General features: G+C 36.6%; 1 protein-coding gene across 1 annotated transcript; it reads left to right on the top strand.

Moving 5' to 3' along the window:
* LOC109848560 (enoyl-CoA hydratase 2, peroxisomal) lies at positions 6868–15833 on the top strand. Its single transcript, XM_020418114.1, has 11 exons — positions 6868–7054; positions 7145–7167; positions 7260–7365; positions 9051–9127; positions 9236–9308; positions 12510–12549; positions 12900–12972; positions 13055–13205; positions 13882–13952; positions 15273–15446; positions 15536–15833. The coding sequence occupies exons 1-11, from the start codon at positions 6986–6988 to the stop codon at positions 15624–15626; spliced, it is 948 nt and encodes a 315-aa protein (XP_020273703.1). The 5' UTR covers positions 6868–6985; the 3' UTR covers positions 15627–15833.

Raw genomic sequence — 18108 nt, 5'->3', positions numbered from 1 at the left:
TAGCTATTAGAACAAACAATATAGCCATTAAAGGTTAGTTCGAATTTAACGAAGTTATTTCTAATTTATAACAAGCTATTTCTAAATTATAACATGTTAGTTCTATTCTGTAGCGTGTTAGTTCTAATCTATTCTGTAGAGTGTTAGTTCTAATCTGCACAGTGTTAGTTCTATTTTGTAGAGTGTTAGTTCTAATCTGCACAGTGTTAGTTCTATTCTGTAGAGTGTTAGTTCTAATCTCCACAGTGTTAGTAGTTCTAATCTGCACAGTGTTAGTTCTATTCTGTAGAGTGTTAGTTCTAATCTCCACAGTGTTAGTTCTATTCTGTAGAGTGTTAGTTCTAATCTTCACAGTGTTAGTTCTATTCTGTAGAGTGTTAGTTCTAATCTGCACAGCGTTAGTTCTATTCTGTACAATGTTAGTTCTATTCTGTAGAGTGTTAGTTCTAATTTGCACAGTGTTAGTTCTATTCTGTAGCGTATTAGTTCTAATAATATGCACAGTGTTAGTTCTAATCTGTAGTGTGTTAGTGTCAGTTCTAACTGATGGCTTGTTAGTTCTATTTTATACCTACATTGTCTAATTTATACCACGTTATATCTAATTTATAACAATTAGGACTAACAATATGGGAACTATAGTGGAACCAGCAATAACTCTAGTAGAACTAACAAAATAGCGATTAGAACTGACAAATAAAACATTAGAACTCTAGTATGGAGCATAACAAAGAACTGCTTAATGACAAATAAAACATTAGAACTGAAGTCCAGTTAAACCTAGTATAGAACTAACAAGAAGACGATTAGAACTTAAGTTAATTGATTTTACAGTTAACCTACATGTCTTGTCGGACTTGCTCGTTTTCCTGTTTATTCGAAGAATCATCTCCTTCTTTAAAAGCTTGCACGTGAACCTCTTTCAGTCCAAGATTGTGACAATGCTCCACTATAGACGTCAGATCACCATCGTTCTCAATGAGAAATTTTAAGCTTCCAACTGTTTCATCTTCGTATGCCAAAATTAATGACTCGTATGGAAGATCTAACCTCTCTGCCGCATCAAACTTGAGATCCAAGATGGTGGTTGAAGAATTAATCTTCAAGAATACCGCTTTATACTGCGAAGAGACAATGCAGATGATGTCCTTTTCAGCCATTTTGAAGGGATAGTAAGAGTAATGGAGAGAATTTTGGTCTGAGGAGGAGTAATGGAGAACTAAATAGTTATTGCTCATGATGGAGAGAGTTATGGAGAGAATTTTGGTCTGAGGAGGAGGAGTAATGGAGAACTAACTAGTTAGATGGAGTAAAAAAAGGGGGAAATTTCCCTCCATTTTCACCATCATATCGCATTAATGAGAAGTGACTTCCAGGACTCGTCTGGGGAAGAAAGAGAAGGGCAGTTTCGGTTTTTTTGTAAAATACCATCTGCTTTTAGTATAAAGCTGACGTGGAGGGGGCTTAAAACATTAAAGCCCATTTTTTAGCGCTATTCCACATGGGGCAAAGTACAGGGGGGCTAGTCACACGAAGTTCCCACTTTTGGGGCCTGGACACATTTTTCCCAAAAAAATAAAAAAATAAAAAAAATTCACTATTCCGGGTCGGGCCGGGCTCGGGCCCGGCACCAAAAAGCAGGCCCGGAGCCCGGACTTGGCCCGGGTTCCCGGAGCTCGGACTTGGCCTGGGTTCCCCGGCCTGCACAGTGTTAGTTCTATTCTGTAGAGTGTTAGTTCTAATCTGCACAGTGTTAGTTCTATTCTGTAGAGTGTTAGTTCTAATCTGCACAGTGTTAGTTCTATTCTGTAGAGTGTTAGTTCTAATCTGCACAGTGTTAGTTCTATTCTGTAGAGTGTTAGTTCTAATCTGCACAGTGTTAGTTCTATTCTGTAGAGTGTTAGTTCTAATCTGCACAGTGTTAGTTCTATTCTGTAGAGTGTTAGTTCTAATCTGCACAGTGTTAGTTCTATTCTGTAGAGTGTTAGTTCTAATCTGCACAGTGTTAGTTCTATTCTGTAGAGTGTTAGTTCTAATCTGCACAGTGTTAGTTCTATTCTGTAGAGTGTTAGTTCTAATCTGCACAGTGTTAGTTCTATTCTGTAGAGTGTTAGTTCTAATCTGCACAGTGTTAGTTCTATTCTGTAGAGTGTTAGTTCTAATCTGCACAGTGTTAGTTCTATTCTGTAGAGTGTTAGTTCTAATCTGCACAGTGTTAGTTCTATTCTGTAGAGTGTTAGTTCTAATCTGCACAGTGTTAGTTCTATTCTGTAGAGTGTTAGTTCTAATCTGCACAGTGTTAGTTCTATTCTGTAGAGTGTTAGTTCTAATCTGCACAGTGTTAGTTCTATTCTGTAGAGTGTTAGTTCTAATCTGCACAGTGTTAGTTCTATTCTGTAGAGTGTTAGTTCTAATCTGCACAGTGTTAGTTCTATTCTGTAGAGTGTTAGTTCTAATCTGCACAGTGTTAGTTCTATTCTGTAGAGTGTTAGTTCTAATCTGCACAGTGTTAGTTCTATTCTGTAGAGTGTTAGTTCTAATCTGCACAGTGTTAGTTCTATTCTGTAGAGTGTTAGTTCTAATCTGCACAGTGTTAGTTCTATTCTGTAGAGTGTTAGTTCTAATCTGCACAGTGTTAGTTCTATTCTGTAGAGTGTTAGTTCTAATCTGCACAGTGTTAGTTCTATTCTGTAGAGTGTTAGTTCTAATCTGCACAGTGTTAGTTCTATTCTGTAGAGTGTTAGTTCTAATCTGCACAGTGTTAGTTCTATTCTGTAGAGTGTTAGTTCTAATCTGCACAGTGTTAGTTCTATTCTGTAGAGTGTTAGTTCTAATCTGCACAGTGTTAGTTCTATTCTGTAGAGTGTTAGTTCTAATCTGCACAGTGTTAGTTCTATTCTGTAGAGTGTTAGTTCTAATCTGCACAGTGTTAGTTCTATTCTGTAGAGTGTTAGTTCTAATCTGCACAGTGTTAGTTCTATTCTGTAGAGTGTTAGTTCTAATCTGCACAGTGTTAGTTCTATTCTGTAGAGTGTTAGTTCTAATCTGCACAGTGTTAGTTCTATTCTGTAGAGTGTTAGTTCTAATCTGCACAGTGTTAGTTCTATTCTGTAGAGTGTTAGTTCTAATCTGCACAGTGTTAGTTCTATTCTGTAGAGTGTTAGTTCTAATCTGCACAGTGTTAGTTCTATTCTGTAGAGTGTTAGTTCTAATCTGCACAGTGTTAGTTCTATTCTGTAGAGTGTTAGTTCTAATCTGCACAGTGTTAGTTCTATTCTGTAGAGTGTTAGTTCTAATCTGCACAGTGTTAGTTCTATTCTGTAGAGTGTTAGTTCTAATCTGCACAGTGTTAGTTCTATTCTGTAGAGTGTTAGTTCTAATCTGCACAGTGTTAGTTCTATTCTGTAGAGTGTTAGTTCTAATCTGCACAGTGTTAGTTCTATTCTGTAGAGTGTTAGTTCTAATCTGCACAGTGTTAGTTCTATTCTGTAGAGTGTTAGTTCTAATCTGCACAGTGTTAGTTCTATTCTGTAGAGTGTTAGTTCTAATCTGCACAGTGTTAGTTCTATTCTGTAGAGTGTTAGTTCTAATCTGCACAGTGTTAGTTCTATTCTGTAGAGTGTTAGTTCTAATCTGCACAGTGTTAGTTCTATTCTGTAGAGTGTTAGTTCTAATCTGCACAGTGTTAGTTCTATTCTGTAGAGTGTTAGTTCTAATCTGCACAGTGTTAGTTCTATTCTGTAGAGTGTTAGTTCTAATCTGCACAGTGTTAGTTCTATTCTGTAGAGTGTTAGTTCTAATCTGCACAGTGTTAGTTCTATTCTGTAGAGTGTTAGTTCTAATCTGCACAGTGTTAGTTCTATTCTGTAGAGTGTTAGTTCTAATCTGCACAGTGTTAGTTCTATTCTGTAGAGTGTTAGTTCTAATCTGCACAGTGTTAGTTCTATTCTGTAGAGTGTTAGTTCTAATCTGCACAGTGTTAGTTCTATTCTGTAGAGTGTTAGTTCTAATCTGCACAGTGTTAGTTCTATTCTGTAGAGTGTTAGTTCTAATCTGCACAGTGTTAGTTCTATTCTGTAGAGTGTTAGTTCTAATCTGCACAGTGTTAGTTCTATTCTGTAGAGTGTTAGTTCTAATCTGCACAGTGTTAGTTCTATTCTGTAGAGTGTTAGTTCTAATCTGCACAGTGTTAGTTCTATTCTGTAGAGTGTTAGTTCTAATCTGCACAGTGTTAGTTCTATTCTGTAGAGTGTTAGTTCTAATCTGCACAGTGTTAGTTCTATTCTGTAGAGTGTTAGTTCTAATCTGCACAGTGTTAGTTCTATTCTGTAGAGTGTTAGTTCTAATCTGCACAGTGTTAGTTCTATTCTGTAGAGTGTTAGTTCTAATCTGCACAGTGTTAGTTCTATTCTGTAGAGTGTTAGTTCTAATCTGCACAGTGTTAGTTCTATTCTGTAGAGTGTTAGTTCTAATCTGCACAGTGTTAGTTCTATTCTGTAGAGTGTTAGTTCTAATCTGCACAGTGTTAGTTCTATTCTGTAGAGTGTTAGTTCTAATCTGCACAGTGTTAGTTCTATTCTGTAGAGTGTTAGTTCTAATCTGCACAGTGTTAGTTCTATTCTGTAGAGTGTTAGTTCTAATCTGCACAGTGTTAGTTCTATTCTGTAGAGTGTTAGTTCTAATCTGCACAGTGTTAGTTCTATTCTGTAGAGTGTTAGTTCTAATCTGCACAGTGTTAGTTCTATTCTGTAGAGTGTTAGTTCTAATCTGCACAGTGTTAGTTCTATTCTGTAGAGTGTTAGTTCTAATCTGCACAGTGTTAGTTCTATTCTGTAGAGTGTTAGTTCTAATCTGCACAGTGTTAGTTCTGTTCTGTAGAGTGTTAGTTCTAATCTGCACAGTGTTAGTTCTATTCTGTAGAGTGTTAGTTCTAATCTGCACAGTGTTAGTTCTATTCTGTAGAGTGTTAGTTCTAATCTGCACAGTGTTAGTTCTATTCTGTAGAGTGTTAGTTCTAATCTGCACAGTGTTAGTTCTATTCTGTAGAGTGTTAGTTCTATTCTGCACAGTGTTAGTTCCGTTCTGTAGAGTGTTAGTTCTAATCTGCACAGTGTTAGTTCTATTCTGTAGAGTGTTAGTTCTAATCTGCACAGTGTTAGTTCTATTCTGTAGAGTGTTAGTTCTAATCTGCACAGTGTTAGTTCTATTCTGTAGAGTGTTAGTTCTAATCTGCACAGTGTTAGTTCTATTCTGTAGAGTGTTAGTTCTAATCTGCACAGTGTTAGTTCTAATCTGTAGAGTGTTAGTTCTAATCTGCACAGTGTTAGTTCTAATCTGCACAGTGTTAGTTCTATTCTGTAGAGTGTTAGTTCTAATCTGCACAGTGTTAGTTCTATTCTGTAGAGTGTTAGTTCTAATCTGCACAGTGTTAGTTCTAATCTGCACAGTGTTAGTTCTATTCTGTAGAGTGTTAGTTCTAATCTGCACAGTGTTAGTTCTATTCTGTAGAGTGTTAGTTCTAATCTGCACAGTGTTAGTTCTATTCTGTAGAGTGTTAGTTCTAATAATATGCACAGTGTTAGTTCTAATCTGTAGTGTGTTAGTGTCAGTTCTAACTGATGGCTTGTTAGTTCTATTTTATACCTACATTGTCTAATTTATACCACGTTATATCTAATTTATAACAATTAGGACTAACAATATGGGAACTATAGTGGAACTAGCAATAACTCTAGTAGAACTAACAAAATAGCGATTAGAACTGACAAATAAAACATTAGAACTCTAGTATGGAGCATAACACAAGATTACAACTAACATACGATCGAATTAGAACTGAAGTCCAGTTAAACCTAGTATAGAACTAACAAGAAGACGATTAGAACTTAAGTTAATTGATTTTACAGTTAACCTACATGTCTTGTCGGACTTGCTCGTTTTCCTGTTTATTCGAAGAATTATCTCCTTCTTTAAAAGCTTGCACGTGAACCTCTTTCAGTCCAAGATTGTGACAATGCTCCACTATAGACGTCAGATCACCATCGTTCTCAATGAGAAATTTTAAGCTTCCAACTGTTTCATCTTCGTATGCCAAAATTAATGACTCGTATGGAAGATCTAACCTCTCTGCCGCATCAAACTTGAGATCCAAGATGGTGGTTGAAGAATTAATCTTCAAGAATACCGCTTTATACTGTGAAGAGACAATGCAGATGATGTCCTTTTCAGCCATTTTTAAGGGATAGTAAGAGTAATGGAGAGAGTTATAGAGAGAATTTTGGTCTGAGGAGGAGGAGTAATGGAGAACTAACTAGTTATTGCTCATGATGGAGTAAAAAAAGGGGGAAATTTCCCTCCATTTTTTCCATCATATCGCATTAATGAGAAGTGACTTCTGTTGTTCGGGACCAGGACTCGTCTGGGGAAGAAAGAGAATGACAGTTTTGGTTTTTTTTGCAAAATACGATCTGCTTTTAGTATAAAGCTGACGTGGAGGGGGCTTAAAACATTAAAGCTCAACTTTTGGGGCTATTCCATATGGGGCAAAGTACAGGAGGCTAGTCACACGAAGTTCCCACTTTTGGGGCCTGGACACATTTTAACCGAAGGAAACCCTATTTTACAAGAACAAAATTTAGCCAGGAATAAGGCTAACTGGTTTTTTCTTTCCTTCCGGAGAAATTATCCATCACAAAACCGGTAAAAACAAAATTACAAAAATCAAAGTCAAAAGAATCTAAACCGTATCCGTTGAGTAACGGGTCTGGTTCTCGTAACGGGTCAAAAGAGGACAACCCGTTTGGTGCCATCCTGACTACAGTTGCGTGGGCAATTAAATCACCATTCCCTCGTCCCCATCCCCAATAATAAATAAAAATAAATAACGCCCATGCTCTACAAATCCTACGAGGTCACTCCTTCAGCCCTTTTTCTTTCTCCTCAAATTTGTTCCTAATTTTCCCGGTAATTCTCTCCTCAATCAGCCATGGGGGGCTCCGATCTTACGCTATCCCTCATCGACCCTAAGCTCGTTCTCTCTCACAAGTTCCCTGAGGTCCTTCAGTTTGTCGAATTCTTCTTTTTTCAATGACTGGTTTTGTTTTTGATTTCTTCGGTTCTTAGTTTTCTGTTGCTTTTGATGCAGGCTGAATTCTCTTATGATGAAAGGTTAGTTAGTGGCAACGTGAAGTACTAATAAAAGGAAAGCAATTCGAATTTTTTTTCCTATGGTGTTTCTGATTTTGGGGGACTTGTAATAGAGATGTGGCGATGTATGCGCTGGGAATTGGGGCTTGTGGGAGTGATGCTGTTGATGGGAAGGAGCTCAAGTATGTTCATCATATAGATGGACAGTCATACATCAAGGTCGTAGTTTTTTAAACTCCCCCCCCCCCCCCCCCCGTCCTCTATTTGTCTACTTTTTTTCCCTCTATTCCTTGTCTTGATATGGGTGATACTACAAAAGCAGGACAAATTTTGAAAGCAGACCCCTTTGCAAAAATATTCCCAAAAAAAGACCCGTTTCCACTTTATTTTCAAAAAACGACCTAGTTTCATCCTCAGGGCTGAAACTGGGTCCGGTTTTGGGAAAAAAGTTCCCAAACTTCACTGGAGTTGAACTCCCGTGAAGTTTTGTTATGTAAAAAACTTCACGGGAAGTTTGAGAACTTTTTTTTACAAAAAACGACTCAGTTTCAGCCTCAGGTCTGAAAATAGGTTGTTTTTTGCGAATATTTTCAAAACGGGTCTTTTTTGGGAATATTTTTGCAAAGGGATATGTTTTCAAAATTTGCCCTACAAAAGAATTTAGCGTTAATTGTGAATAGACGCTCTATAGTATCACGACACCCAATTGCGAACAGACCCCTGTATTTTTATTTGTACGAATAAATCCCTTGTAGTATTGGCCCAAGTGTGACTACACCCCCTTCTTGTGTGGATAAAGGTTTTTTTTTTTTTTTTTTTTTTGGGCGGGGGGGGGGGTTTGCAGGGGGAACCCATTCATCCCATTTGGAAAGGTTTTCAGCGAGTGTGAGTTCGCCCTCATCATCCCCCCCCCCCCACCCCCCCCAAAAAAAAAAAAAAAAAAAAAAACGCACGCCACCCCAACCCCCCACCCAAAAAGGAGGGTTCAGGAGGAGATTACCTTCCTCTATTTTCCCTTAACTTCCCCTATGGCTAATGAAATCCAAACATGCCTTAATAGAATTAGAAAATGGGGGTCTATCCTCATCAATAACACTGTAGGGGTTTGTCTCCTCATAAACTTTTTACTTTGTTTTGGGGGGTGTCTATCCAATGATTCATACATGGAAGTACAAGGGTCTACTTGCAATTAGGTGATACTACATGGGCTCTACACATGTAGTAAAACTTCACGGGAGTTAAACTATCGTGAAGTTTAGTAAAGCTTACTAAACTTCACGGGAGTTCAACTCCCGTGAAGTTTCAGAATTTTTTTTTTCTTCAGAAACTGACCTGGTTTCAACGCTGAGGCTAAACCCGGGTTGGTTTCTGAAAATAAGTTGGAAATGGGTCTTTTTTGGGATTAAAAGTCCAAAGAGGACTGTTTTAAAAATTTGTCCTTACTTATATCCATGGTGTAAGGCATGTAAATTTAGAAACTAAGCACCGAATCATGATTTAATCACTTTAAAATTCATTCAGAACATTTTTTTGGCCTTTGATTTAAACCATTTTCTACACTGAATTATTCATGAACCTAATCATTCTTACAATCTGATTTATTTTTAACCCAAATATGGAAATTGACCCCTTGATTTTAGCACTTCAACTAATATTATTATAGCGGCAAAGATTATAGCAGTTCATCAAAAGACAGCAGGTTACCATGAATATCTCTTTTTTCAATAGTAAATACGTCCAACATGTGCCCACAAACTGTCTTCAAATTATCCTTTTCAGATATATGTCAGACATGAAAATAGCGCCATTGCTTGTTTGTGCGCCGTAGCTGTGTATACTTTCGGATATTGTTTGCAGAAGCTTATAGCAGTACTAAAATATTGCATTAAATTTAATGATTGCAGGTTTTACCAACTTTTGCTGCTCTATTTCCTTTCAAAACTAGCAAGGGAACTGGGCTTGATGATGTGCCAGGTTTGGAGTGAGTACATAATATTTGCTGTTGTTTTCCTACTCTCAGCAGCCTTTTGTGGTCCCAAACCAATGCATTTAGTAAATTATTGCAAATGTTGTTACATTCTTCATACAGATTTGATCCAAGATTTTTATTGCATGGTCAGCAATACATGGAGATCTACATGCCTTTGCCATCAAATTGCTGCGTGAGACCTCTTTCCTATATGAATGTAGAAACACTTTCACTTTTTGAATGGCTAAAGATAGTTATCAACTGAAACTTCTGTTATGTGACACTAAAAATATATTTGCATTTCCATTAGACAAAGCTTCATTTCGCTCTCCCCCTCTCCTCCCTCCTCCCCTCCCCCCCCTCCCACCTGTGTATTTTAATATTCATTTATCCATCTGTGTGGTATTCTGGTTATCATGTTAGGAGATTTAACGTCTCCTTCCTGGCTGAATCCTTTCAACTTTGATTCGGGGACAATCAGTTTCTTAAAAGCATAAGGCGAAGTAAAGGCGATTGGGTTCTATGTTGCCTTAGGCAAGAGGCGGCAGAAAAGACAATCGTCTGAATGAACCAAGGTGATACTTATTTAAAAAAAAATCATAGACATTACCTATCTATGCAAATATCAATAAGTAGCAACAAGACAAATAAATCACAGACTTACAGACAAATTTTCAAAGTCCCAAATCTAATAAGTCCTAAACTATCTAAATGAAACAGTAAGTAACAAATACTGAATAGTAATAGCAACCAGTAAATGTTAGCGCAAACATTTAAGCAGCACACCACACTTCGAACTTAAGGTTAAATTGTGGCATTTCCTCATAATGATATAGGTGATATATTACGTTACAACAAATAATAATAAATTGACCAAAAAAATCCACCAACAAAACAAACTTTAATTTATTGAACACCTTTCGCACCCTTAAACTTTTGAAATAGAGCCAAACACCTCGTGCCTGCATTACATATTTACATGCCTTAGGGCGAGCCCTTGAGGTGCCAAAGTGAGATGGTGAAGTGCCAAGGAGGTCATGAGGCCCTAAACGGCACTTGTCTTAGCAACCTGCGCCTGACAATATGCAAGGCGCTAAGTTACAAGATCGCCTCGCCTGAGTGCCTGAGGCGCTATCTTTAAAACTCATTTACTCATCACATATATTTTCTATATATAATGAATGTGATTATATTCAACAGAGAAATGTTGTTAAGGGCACTCCCACAGATGGACCTGAACAGTGAAAACTACATGGTGTCTCTGCACATCAAAACCGTTGCTGCACGCCATGCACATGGGTTGGTACTCCTCAAGCCAAGGGTGGCATTTTTTACGTGGCACTAATGAGGCAAAATATACTTGCATTGGGAAAAAGTATTTCTAATTACTTTTGGTGCATAAATACAAATTCCCCTACGCTCCTTGTTCCTTCTCAAATGAAGACCCTGCAATTGTCTTCACAGCCTAATTTCATTACGTGGCTGTCCAACTGGTTTGAAATATCTTCCACTAAGGCTAATTAATATCTTGTACTATTGACTTTGGATCCTCCTTTCCCCCCTGTTTCCTTCTGGTCACATGTGGTTATTAAATTTGAGAGTTTTTATCATCTTCCCCTTATTTTTCCTTACTGTCCTTTCAACTTCTCCTCTTTTATACTACTATTTCTTATTTGCTTCTCTTCTCTACCTCTTGTTTTCACTACTTTGCTCCTCTTCCACAGCCTCTGACTGGCTGTACCTTTTTCCTTTTTATTCTATGTTTGATTTATCCTTCCTTTGCTGTTGTTTTGCACTTTTCTCTCTAAAGTAATAGCTGTGAATCCGATGCTACTAAATAGGACACGTATTCTGAGAAATGGATAAAGTTGGGAAAATCTAGATTTGAAGAGGTAGCAATCACACCATAACAAAGATGAGAAAGGGAGTCATGTCTTTAGAAGATCAACATAGAATTACAGCCCTTGAATAAAGCCTTTCTTCTTAATTTTTTTAGCGTAGACATCAATTCTCTTTAGGACGAACGTGCTTAACGAAAAAGGTTAGTTAATGTTTGAACTATAAAGTTGTAGGTATCATTATTTTCTTCAAATAGCAACAGAAGAGTGTATTGCAACATCACATGTATATGATTATGTGGGATAATTTAATGAAAAGTCTGAGTTCATATGGTACTTGTCACTATCTAAGTTATCCGATTTCACGAAATTGTTGATGCAGAAACATTTTGGACCATATCATTGTTGACGGCTGGTAAAGACAAGTCAACATCTGTCAATGAACTATACTTTATTAGTTGAAAAGAACGTATACCAGTTCTGTCTCTGAACTAAGGCATGTGGACAAGGGATTAACTGTTCATCATGAAGAAGTGTGAAGGAGAAAAGATGAAGAAAGCAGGAAGAAGTAAAGAAGCAGATAGGAGAAGTAGAAGGAGAAAATGAACATACTAGAAAAGAGAGAGAAGGAATGAGAATACGAGCATAAGAGAGATTGAAGAAGGAACACTGGGAGAGAAAAGGAACTGAGAAGAGTATAGATTTGAAGAAAAAAGGAAAAAAAGGAACCGAAGGCAAAATACACTATTTACTACTGAAATAAACAGAGAAAAAAATATTTACTACCTGAAGCTATGATGATTTGATGCTTGTCATAGGTAAGCTGCTATTGATCACCATTGGATCATGCTAGAGAGCAATGGGAAGCAATGTCAGAACAAGTGAAAGAGAGACATGGAGTCGGGACTGAAAATTGAGAGAATAGATACCGTTCTCCCAATTTGGGTAGATCTTCGATCTGGACAGAGCCTAGTTCTGGATCAACTGACTCATGACACATGCAAGGTTCACACGTGGTTATCAGTTGCCTCTCCCACAGCATTTATCCACCTCGGTGCCTTGGCTTGTTAATGTGTCGTGCAGAATCAGCAGTGTGGGTACAGTCACCTGAATCACAATCAACTTCATTCAATGTACTTATTGCTTCTGGTGTTTTAAGTTATCGGAACCTTTTTTTATAAGGATGCTGTGTGATATTACCCAGGCACTTTATTCCATTGTCTTTATTATTTCTGTTTAAGTTCACTATGCCTATCTTATAAGACATTATATTAGATTCTTTTACATTAATTTATTATTGTTACCTGCTCTCTTTTACCTCTTTTTTCCCTTCTTTTTTTTGTCTTAATCATACACTTCATGTTTCCCCTTCTCCTTCTTGGTGCACACTCACGCAGAGGTGGAGGGTGGGGGTTGACCATCAGAGACCATTCCTGTCTTTGTTAATGCGTAGCAATCACCTTCTGTTCAACTTTATCTTATATGAGCTCTGAAAATATTGATGTTTTGTTTTTTTAATCAGAGATATAACTAATGTAGTTCTTCCTTGTTTCCAGATTGAAAATAAAGTAGTAATCGCTGGTTTGCATGACAAAGGTATGTTTAGGGTAATTATAATTTGCTAATATTTACCTTTTCCGAGTCCCTCTACTGCCATACTTTTTCTTTTGTATCAGACTATGGAGTTTTTTCTCTATGTAATATATGTAATCTACTTGCTTCTCCATAACAAAGTTTTTAGATGCTGTGCTCAGTTTGACAGATTTTATGATTTCTTTATTTATTCTTTTGTTGGATAAAGAATTTGACAGTTTCAATTTTGGACCCGGAATAGTATAACTCATATCCCTAACAACTATGTTTAGGAACTTGAGGGTCTCTTTTATATGACCACTGACTTCTGGAGTATGAATGTAACTTTTATAGCATTAACTTTTATTTACCAGGCAAGGCCACTATTATTGAGCTCGAGACCACCAGCTATATCAAGGAATCTGGTGAAGCATTGTGCATGAATCGGTAAGTGTCACTTACTTCTCAATGTAAATTATATTGTTCAAACAATATCCGTAGAAAAGCTTATAGACTACCTATTTTGTAGGAGCACTGTATACTTACGTGGTGCTGGTGGTTTCTCAAAGTCTTCACCACCATTTTCATATGCTAACTACCCAGTTAACCAGGTGTCTCATGTTTCTATTCCAAAATGCAATCCGGCTTTTGTATATGAGGATCATTCCCAGCCATCCCAGGTAACAAATATACTGAATCTCTGTATTTCTTTAACTTCGTTAGATTGCGGGATTCTAATAGTTAAATGTATAGCAACTTTCCCTCTGAAAAAAGCATTTTTAGTTCATTCTTTATCTGACATTTGATAATTGAGTAGTCAAATGTTGATGTTGGACGTTTTGTTTGTTTGAAAGAGGAAATACCACTAATGAAAGAGGCCTGAGTGTTTTAGCCTAGGAGACGACAAAATATATTATGTTTCAGATAAAAACTACCATTCCTACAAGAAGCCTAGGTTTTCCTTCTGAAGAAAAAGGGGTGCTTAATCAACTGGGGGAATTGCTGAAATTTGCAGCAACAAGGGAAATTAGGATTGTCACTGAATCACACTAGTCCTAGATATGATTCACGCAGGTTGGCTAAGTATGGGTCAGGATTATCCTTGTGGCTATATGAGCTCGACTCAAAGTGGGCTGTTCCTCTGCCAAGTTTATGTGACTGTTATATTGTCTCTACCCTAATCCTGAGGACATGAAAATATGTAGAAACAGCTTTTGGTTAAGTTGGTTTTCCATATTGAGCTCTCTATGGATTTTTTAGCTCAATTTGTTTTCTTTTCAGAACTAACTACTTATCCTATATGTTGCTTTTAATATTTTATCACATACACTTGTATGCTAATGCTATATGAAACAGGCTCTATTATACAGGCTATCAGGCGATTATAATCCTCTGCATTCTGATCCTATGATTGCTCAGGCTGCAGGGTAAGCTTTCAAAAACTAATTTTTTGCATTCTGAGATTTTCTTCTTGCTGCTTTGATCTTGGCAACAAACCATCATTCCAAATTCCTTATTTTAATTTATCAAAGTTGTAGATATCTCTCCCCTAATATAGTGTGACTGTACACTTCCACTGTAATTCATATTATTGCCAACTTCAGATATCTAATGGCATTGTTAGATTTTTTGGCATCAAAATGGAGATATCTTATGTGACTACTGCTAATATTAGTGGTTTCTTGCACTCTGGTGTTCCAATATCACGATTTTTGTCGATAAAGTCACTGACTATTGAGTCAATAATCTAGTAGATATTTAAGTAGCCTAGCGACAACAGAAAAAACCTTTATCCACCTTGTTTGTTGCTCGTGTGGAGCCATGTTATGAGATGGAAACAATGTACTTAGACATTAACAATCTTGGAATATATGTATTGTTAAGTGCAATCCATCTTAATGTATGAGGTTTTTGATCTATCGTTATATAAGAATGTTTATGTTTAATAGCAGAGAAAAAAAAACTGAAAGACCATAGTGTTTGCATGATACAGTTACAGCTGAAAAGTTAATGCAGCATGCACCTTGGAGTTCATCAGCTTTATGGTTGCATGAGGAAGAGAGTATTTATAGAAAGACTCCCAATTTTCTGCTTGAGTTCTTCATTTAGAGAACTGTTGCACAACCTGCAGTTTTGTATTTTGTAAAAACCATCCTTCTCTTTTGTTAGTTTGTTTCTTCTTCCCACTAGTAACCAACTTCTAATAATTTTAGGAATTTCGTTAACTACACCCTATTTTATCAGGAATCGTAATATGCTTTTGTGATGTTGCTATTAAGATGTTCCCTATATGGTCTCTAGTTCTTTTGTTTATAGTTCAACATTAGAAAAACTCTAGTTCACGTGCACGGACAAATCCCTCACAAACTCTAATACCGATAGTATAATCTAGGGTTAATTGCACATAGACCCTTGCAGTATCAATGTTCTGAACTTACTATCTCTGAAGAAGTTTTATCATCGCAGATAGACGCCCTGGGTTACTTTTGACTCTTTTACCATTGTAGAAATTTTGGCAGACATTGCCCCTAGGCGAAATTAGCTTAAGTCTATGCGAGGGTAAAAGACTCAAAAACGTAAACGCAGGAGGTCTATCTTCAACAATTGAGACTAGAGGGCTAGTAAGTTCAAACTAGCAGAGTACTAAAGGCGTTCATCTGCTATTAACACTATAATCTAAGGTTGCTAATAGTTGGTATTTGAATACAGATGACCAGGCTTAATTGTCTCCTTTGTGCTTGCTCTAGGTTTTCACGTCCAATATTGCACGGTCTTTGTACCCTCGGATATGCCGTGAGAGCAATCATCAAATGTATTTGTAGCGGGGACGAAACAGCAGTCAAAAGTATCTTTGGCCGTTTTCTTCTTCATGTGTACCCAGGAGAGACCTTAGTCACAGAAATGTGGCCTCAAGGCACCAAGTAAGCGTTTTGACTAATTGTTTTACAAGTATTTAGCCATTTGATTGGCTCATTTGATCTAACTAACGATGAGATTTTGCTTTTGGCAGGGTAGTTTATCAAACAAAGGTTAAAGAAAGGAGTAGGGCGGCACTCTCCGGTTATGTTGTATTGAAGCCCTATATGGCATCATCCTTGTAAATCTATCATCTATGCTCTCGCTTCAGCTGGGTTGAACTTTGCAGCGCATGCGCGTATTTGTACTCGTTTTGTTCGTAAAGCTTATGGAAAGTGGATGTAAATCATATTATATCCGCTGCAATAAAAATTGAAATGTCAATGTGTGTGCTTGAACTAGATGCTGATGTCATCTATACCATAAATTATGATAGACCCTCCTTCTGGTTATTGTGAGCCACATTTTCAGAATTCCGGAATGCCTTGTGTCTAAAACAGTCAAGAACTAAACTACAAAATAAATTGTAAGAATTAAATGCGAGAAAATAAAAACATGAAAGTAAATTTACTCTATAAACATGAAAATGAATATAAGAGAAGAGGGTTCTAGCCTTTTGGCTATTTAACAAGAAAATAAAGTGAAAAGGTAAAAAAATATTAACAAAGAGGAAATTTACATCCCAAGAGGGTTCTAACCTCAAGGCGGAAGCAAACCTCCATCTTAATCTTCATCTCCATCTTAATCTTCATCATCAAATAAAGAGAAGAAAAGAAAAATATGAAGAAGTGAAAAAATTCTTTTATTAATTGTAGTAAAAGTTACAAATTTAGAAGGTCTTCTCAATTAAGAGTAACCCTCCTCTCCAAATGGAGTTATAAAATTTTTCACACCCTCAACCCCTCACTCTCTACCCTTAGGGGGTGTTTGGCAAATTGAATGTGAATTAAAAGTGTGAAAGTCATTTTTTTCGTAAGTGAGAAAATGCATCCATGTCATCATGTAAGTGAAACACAGTGTTTGTTTACACAAGTAAGTTATCATTAGAAAGTAGAAAAGTGAAGATAGTGAAGATGATGTGGCATTTCATATATTTATTTATTTATTAAAAACCATATCATATTCTAAATGGTTTTGGTAATTGCAAAAAGTAGTCAGCATTTAAAAATACATAAGTAGCACGATTAAACACAAAAATAGGAAATTTAATTCATAGCATAACAACTTGAAAAAAAAATCATGTAAAGACCCCTTATCAGATTTAATCAACAGCTACAGATTGTATACTTAAATTAAAAAATAAGGATTTTTTTATCATAGTCATTTACATCCTTAATGCTCGGGAACTAGTCTCTCAATTCACTGAAATTGCAAATGTGTCCCTCGATTCTTATATCTTGCTATTAGCTATTGACTTTGACTAAAGGGATTAATCTGAAAGAACTTACAAAAATTGAAGAATGTAATAGTAATTTCAGGAATCAAGGGATTAATTGTGCAACAACTCATAAGTATTGATGCACTTGATAGCAATTTCAATAATTTGAGAGACTAGATAAAATAGCAAAGATTAAGGGGCTAATATAGATAACTCAAGAAAAAATGATATTCCCAAACTTTAGATGTTGTGAACCGCCATGCATAAAAAACTGGTTAACGAACCTAAGAAAATGAAATTTTAATTAAAAATATATTTTTTTTATTAAGAGTGGTCCTCATTTTTTCCACTTACATGTGACATCCGCACTTTTTTAGGGTAAGTTGAAATTGTATTATAGCTTACGTGGCAAGAGTTTGGTATTTCACTTTCACATACACTTCCAATAAAACAAACATCAAAAGTGATAAAAGTAAGTCACTTTCACACTTTCACTTCCTACTTTCGGGTAAACAAACACCCCCCTATTTATAGCCTACAACAATGAATGAGAACCGTTGGATTAGACTTGAGCCCCAAGACAATCAAAATCAGCCTTTAAATTCGGAACAGGAACATGCCATCTATGACGACATCTATGCCGGCATCGATGCCGGCATCGATAGGCTTGATTTTTCCATTTTCTGGCTGATTTTCTTCTCTTGCTTGGGCTTTTGGGCTTTGACTTTTGGCTTTTGCTTGTATTCTTCATTAATTCATTGGCTTTTGTTGAGAGATAAGATTTTGGGTTTTATTCTTTATTAACCTGCAATTAAAAATAAAAACAATTATTAGAAGTATATTTATTCATGTAAAATAGATAATGAGAGTATAAAATTATAATAAAAATGTGATTATCAGCACATCCTCGTCATCTACATATTCTCCTCACTTCATGTCATCCAGGAATTCACTAAGCCTCGGTGCTCTACTCTTTGACTCCTTGGAAGCTCCTTGAACCGCTTAATAATCCACTTCTTGCTAGTCATGTTAATCTTGAAGTGTTCATTGGTGATGTTTACAGAGCTACACCATTTGGAAAATCCTAAAGTCATATACTTGTAGGGATTTTATATGGCAGAGTAAACCTCACACCATTGCATCTGGTGAAAAAATGGCACCAAGCATAGGCACCATCCAGTAAACTCGCTGAACGCGGCAATCTAGCATTTGGATTGCCGACGTAGAGCTGATTATACCCAAATTGGCAAGCAAAACGGCAGGAGAGATAGGGCTTGATATAATACTGAGAACCACTCTAAAAGACGAGATGTCGGGGTCTAATGTTAACAACCACCTAAAGCAACCAG

Source organism: Asparagus officinalis, chromosome 7 (genome assembly GCF_001876935.1).
Source record: "Asparagus officinalis chromosome 7, Aspof.V1, whole genome shotgun sequence".
Taxonomy (NCBI): domain Eukaryota; kingdom Viridiplantae; phylum Streptophyta; class Magnoliopsida; order Asparagales; family Asparagaceae; genus Asparagus; species Asparagus officinalis.
Note: the sequence above shows the minus strand (reverse complement) of the source record. Positions and strands in the feature narration are given on the sequence as shown.

Bases quoted from the DNA above. Each gene is read 5' to 3' on its own strand.
- LOC109848560 (XM_020418114.1), top strand. From the start codon at position 6,986: ATGGGGGGCTCCGATCTTACGCTATCCCTCATCGACCCTAAGCTCGTT. The intron at 9,128-9,235 runs GTGAGTACATAA...TTCTTCATACAG, and splicing joins GATGATGTGCCAGGTTTGGA to ATTTGATCCAAGATTTTTAT. The intron at 9,309-12,509 runs GTGAGACCTCTT...CCTTGTTTCCAG, and splicing joins CTTTGCCATCAAATTGCTGC to ATTGAAAATAAAGTAGTAAT.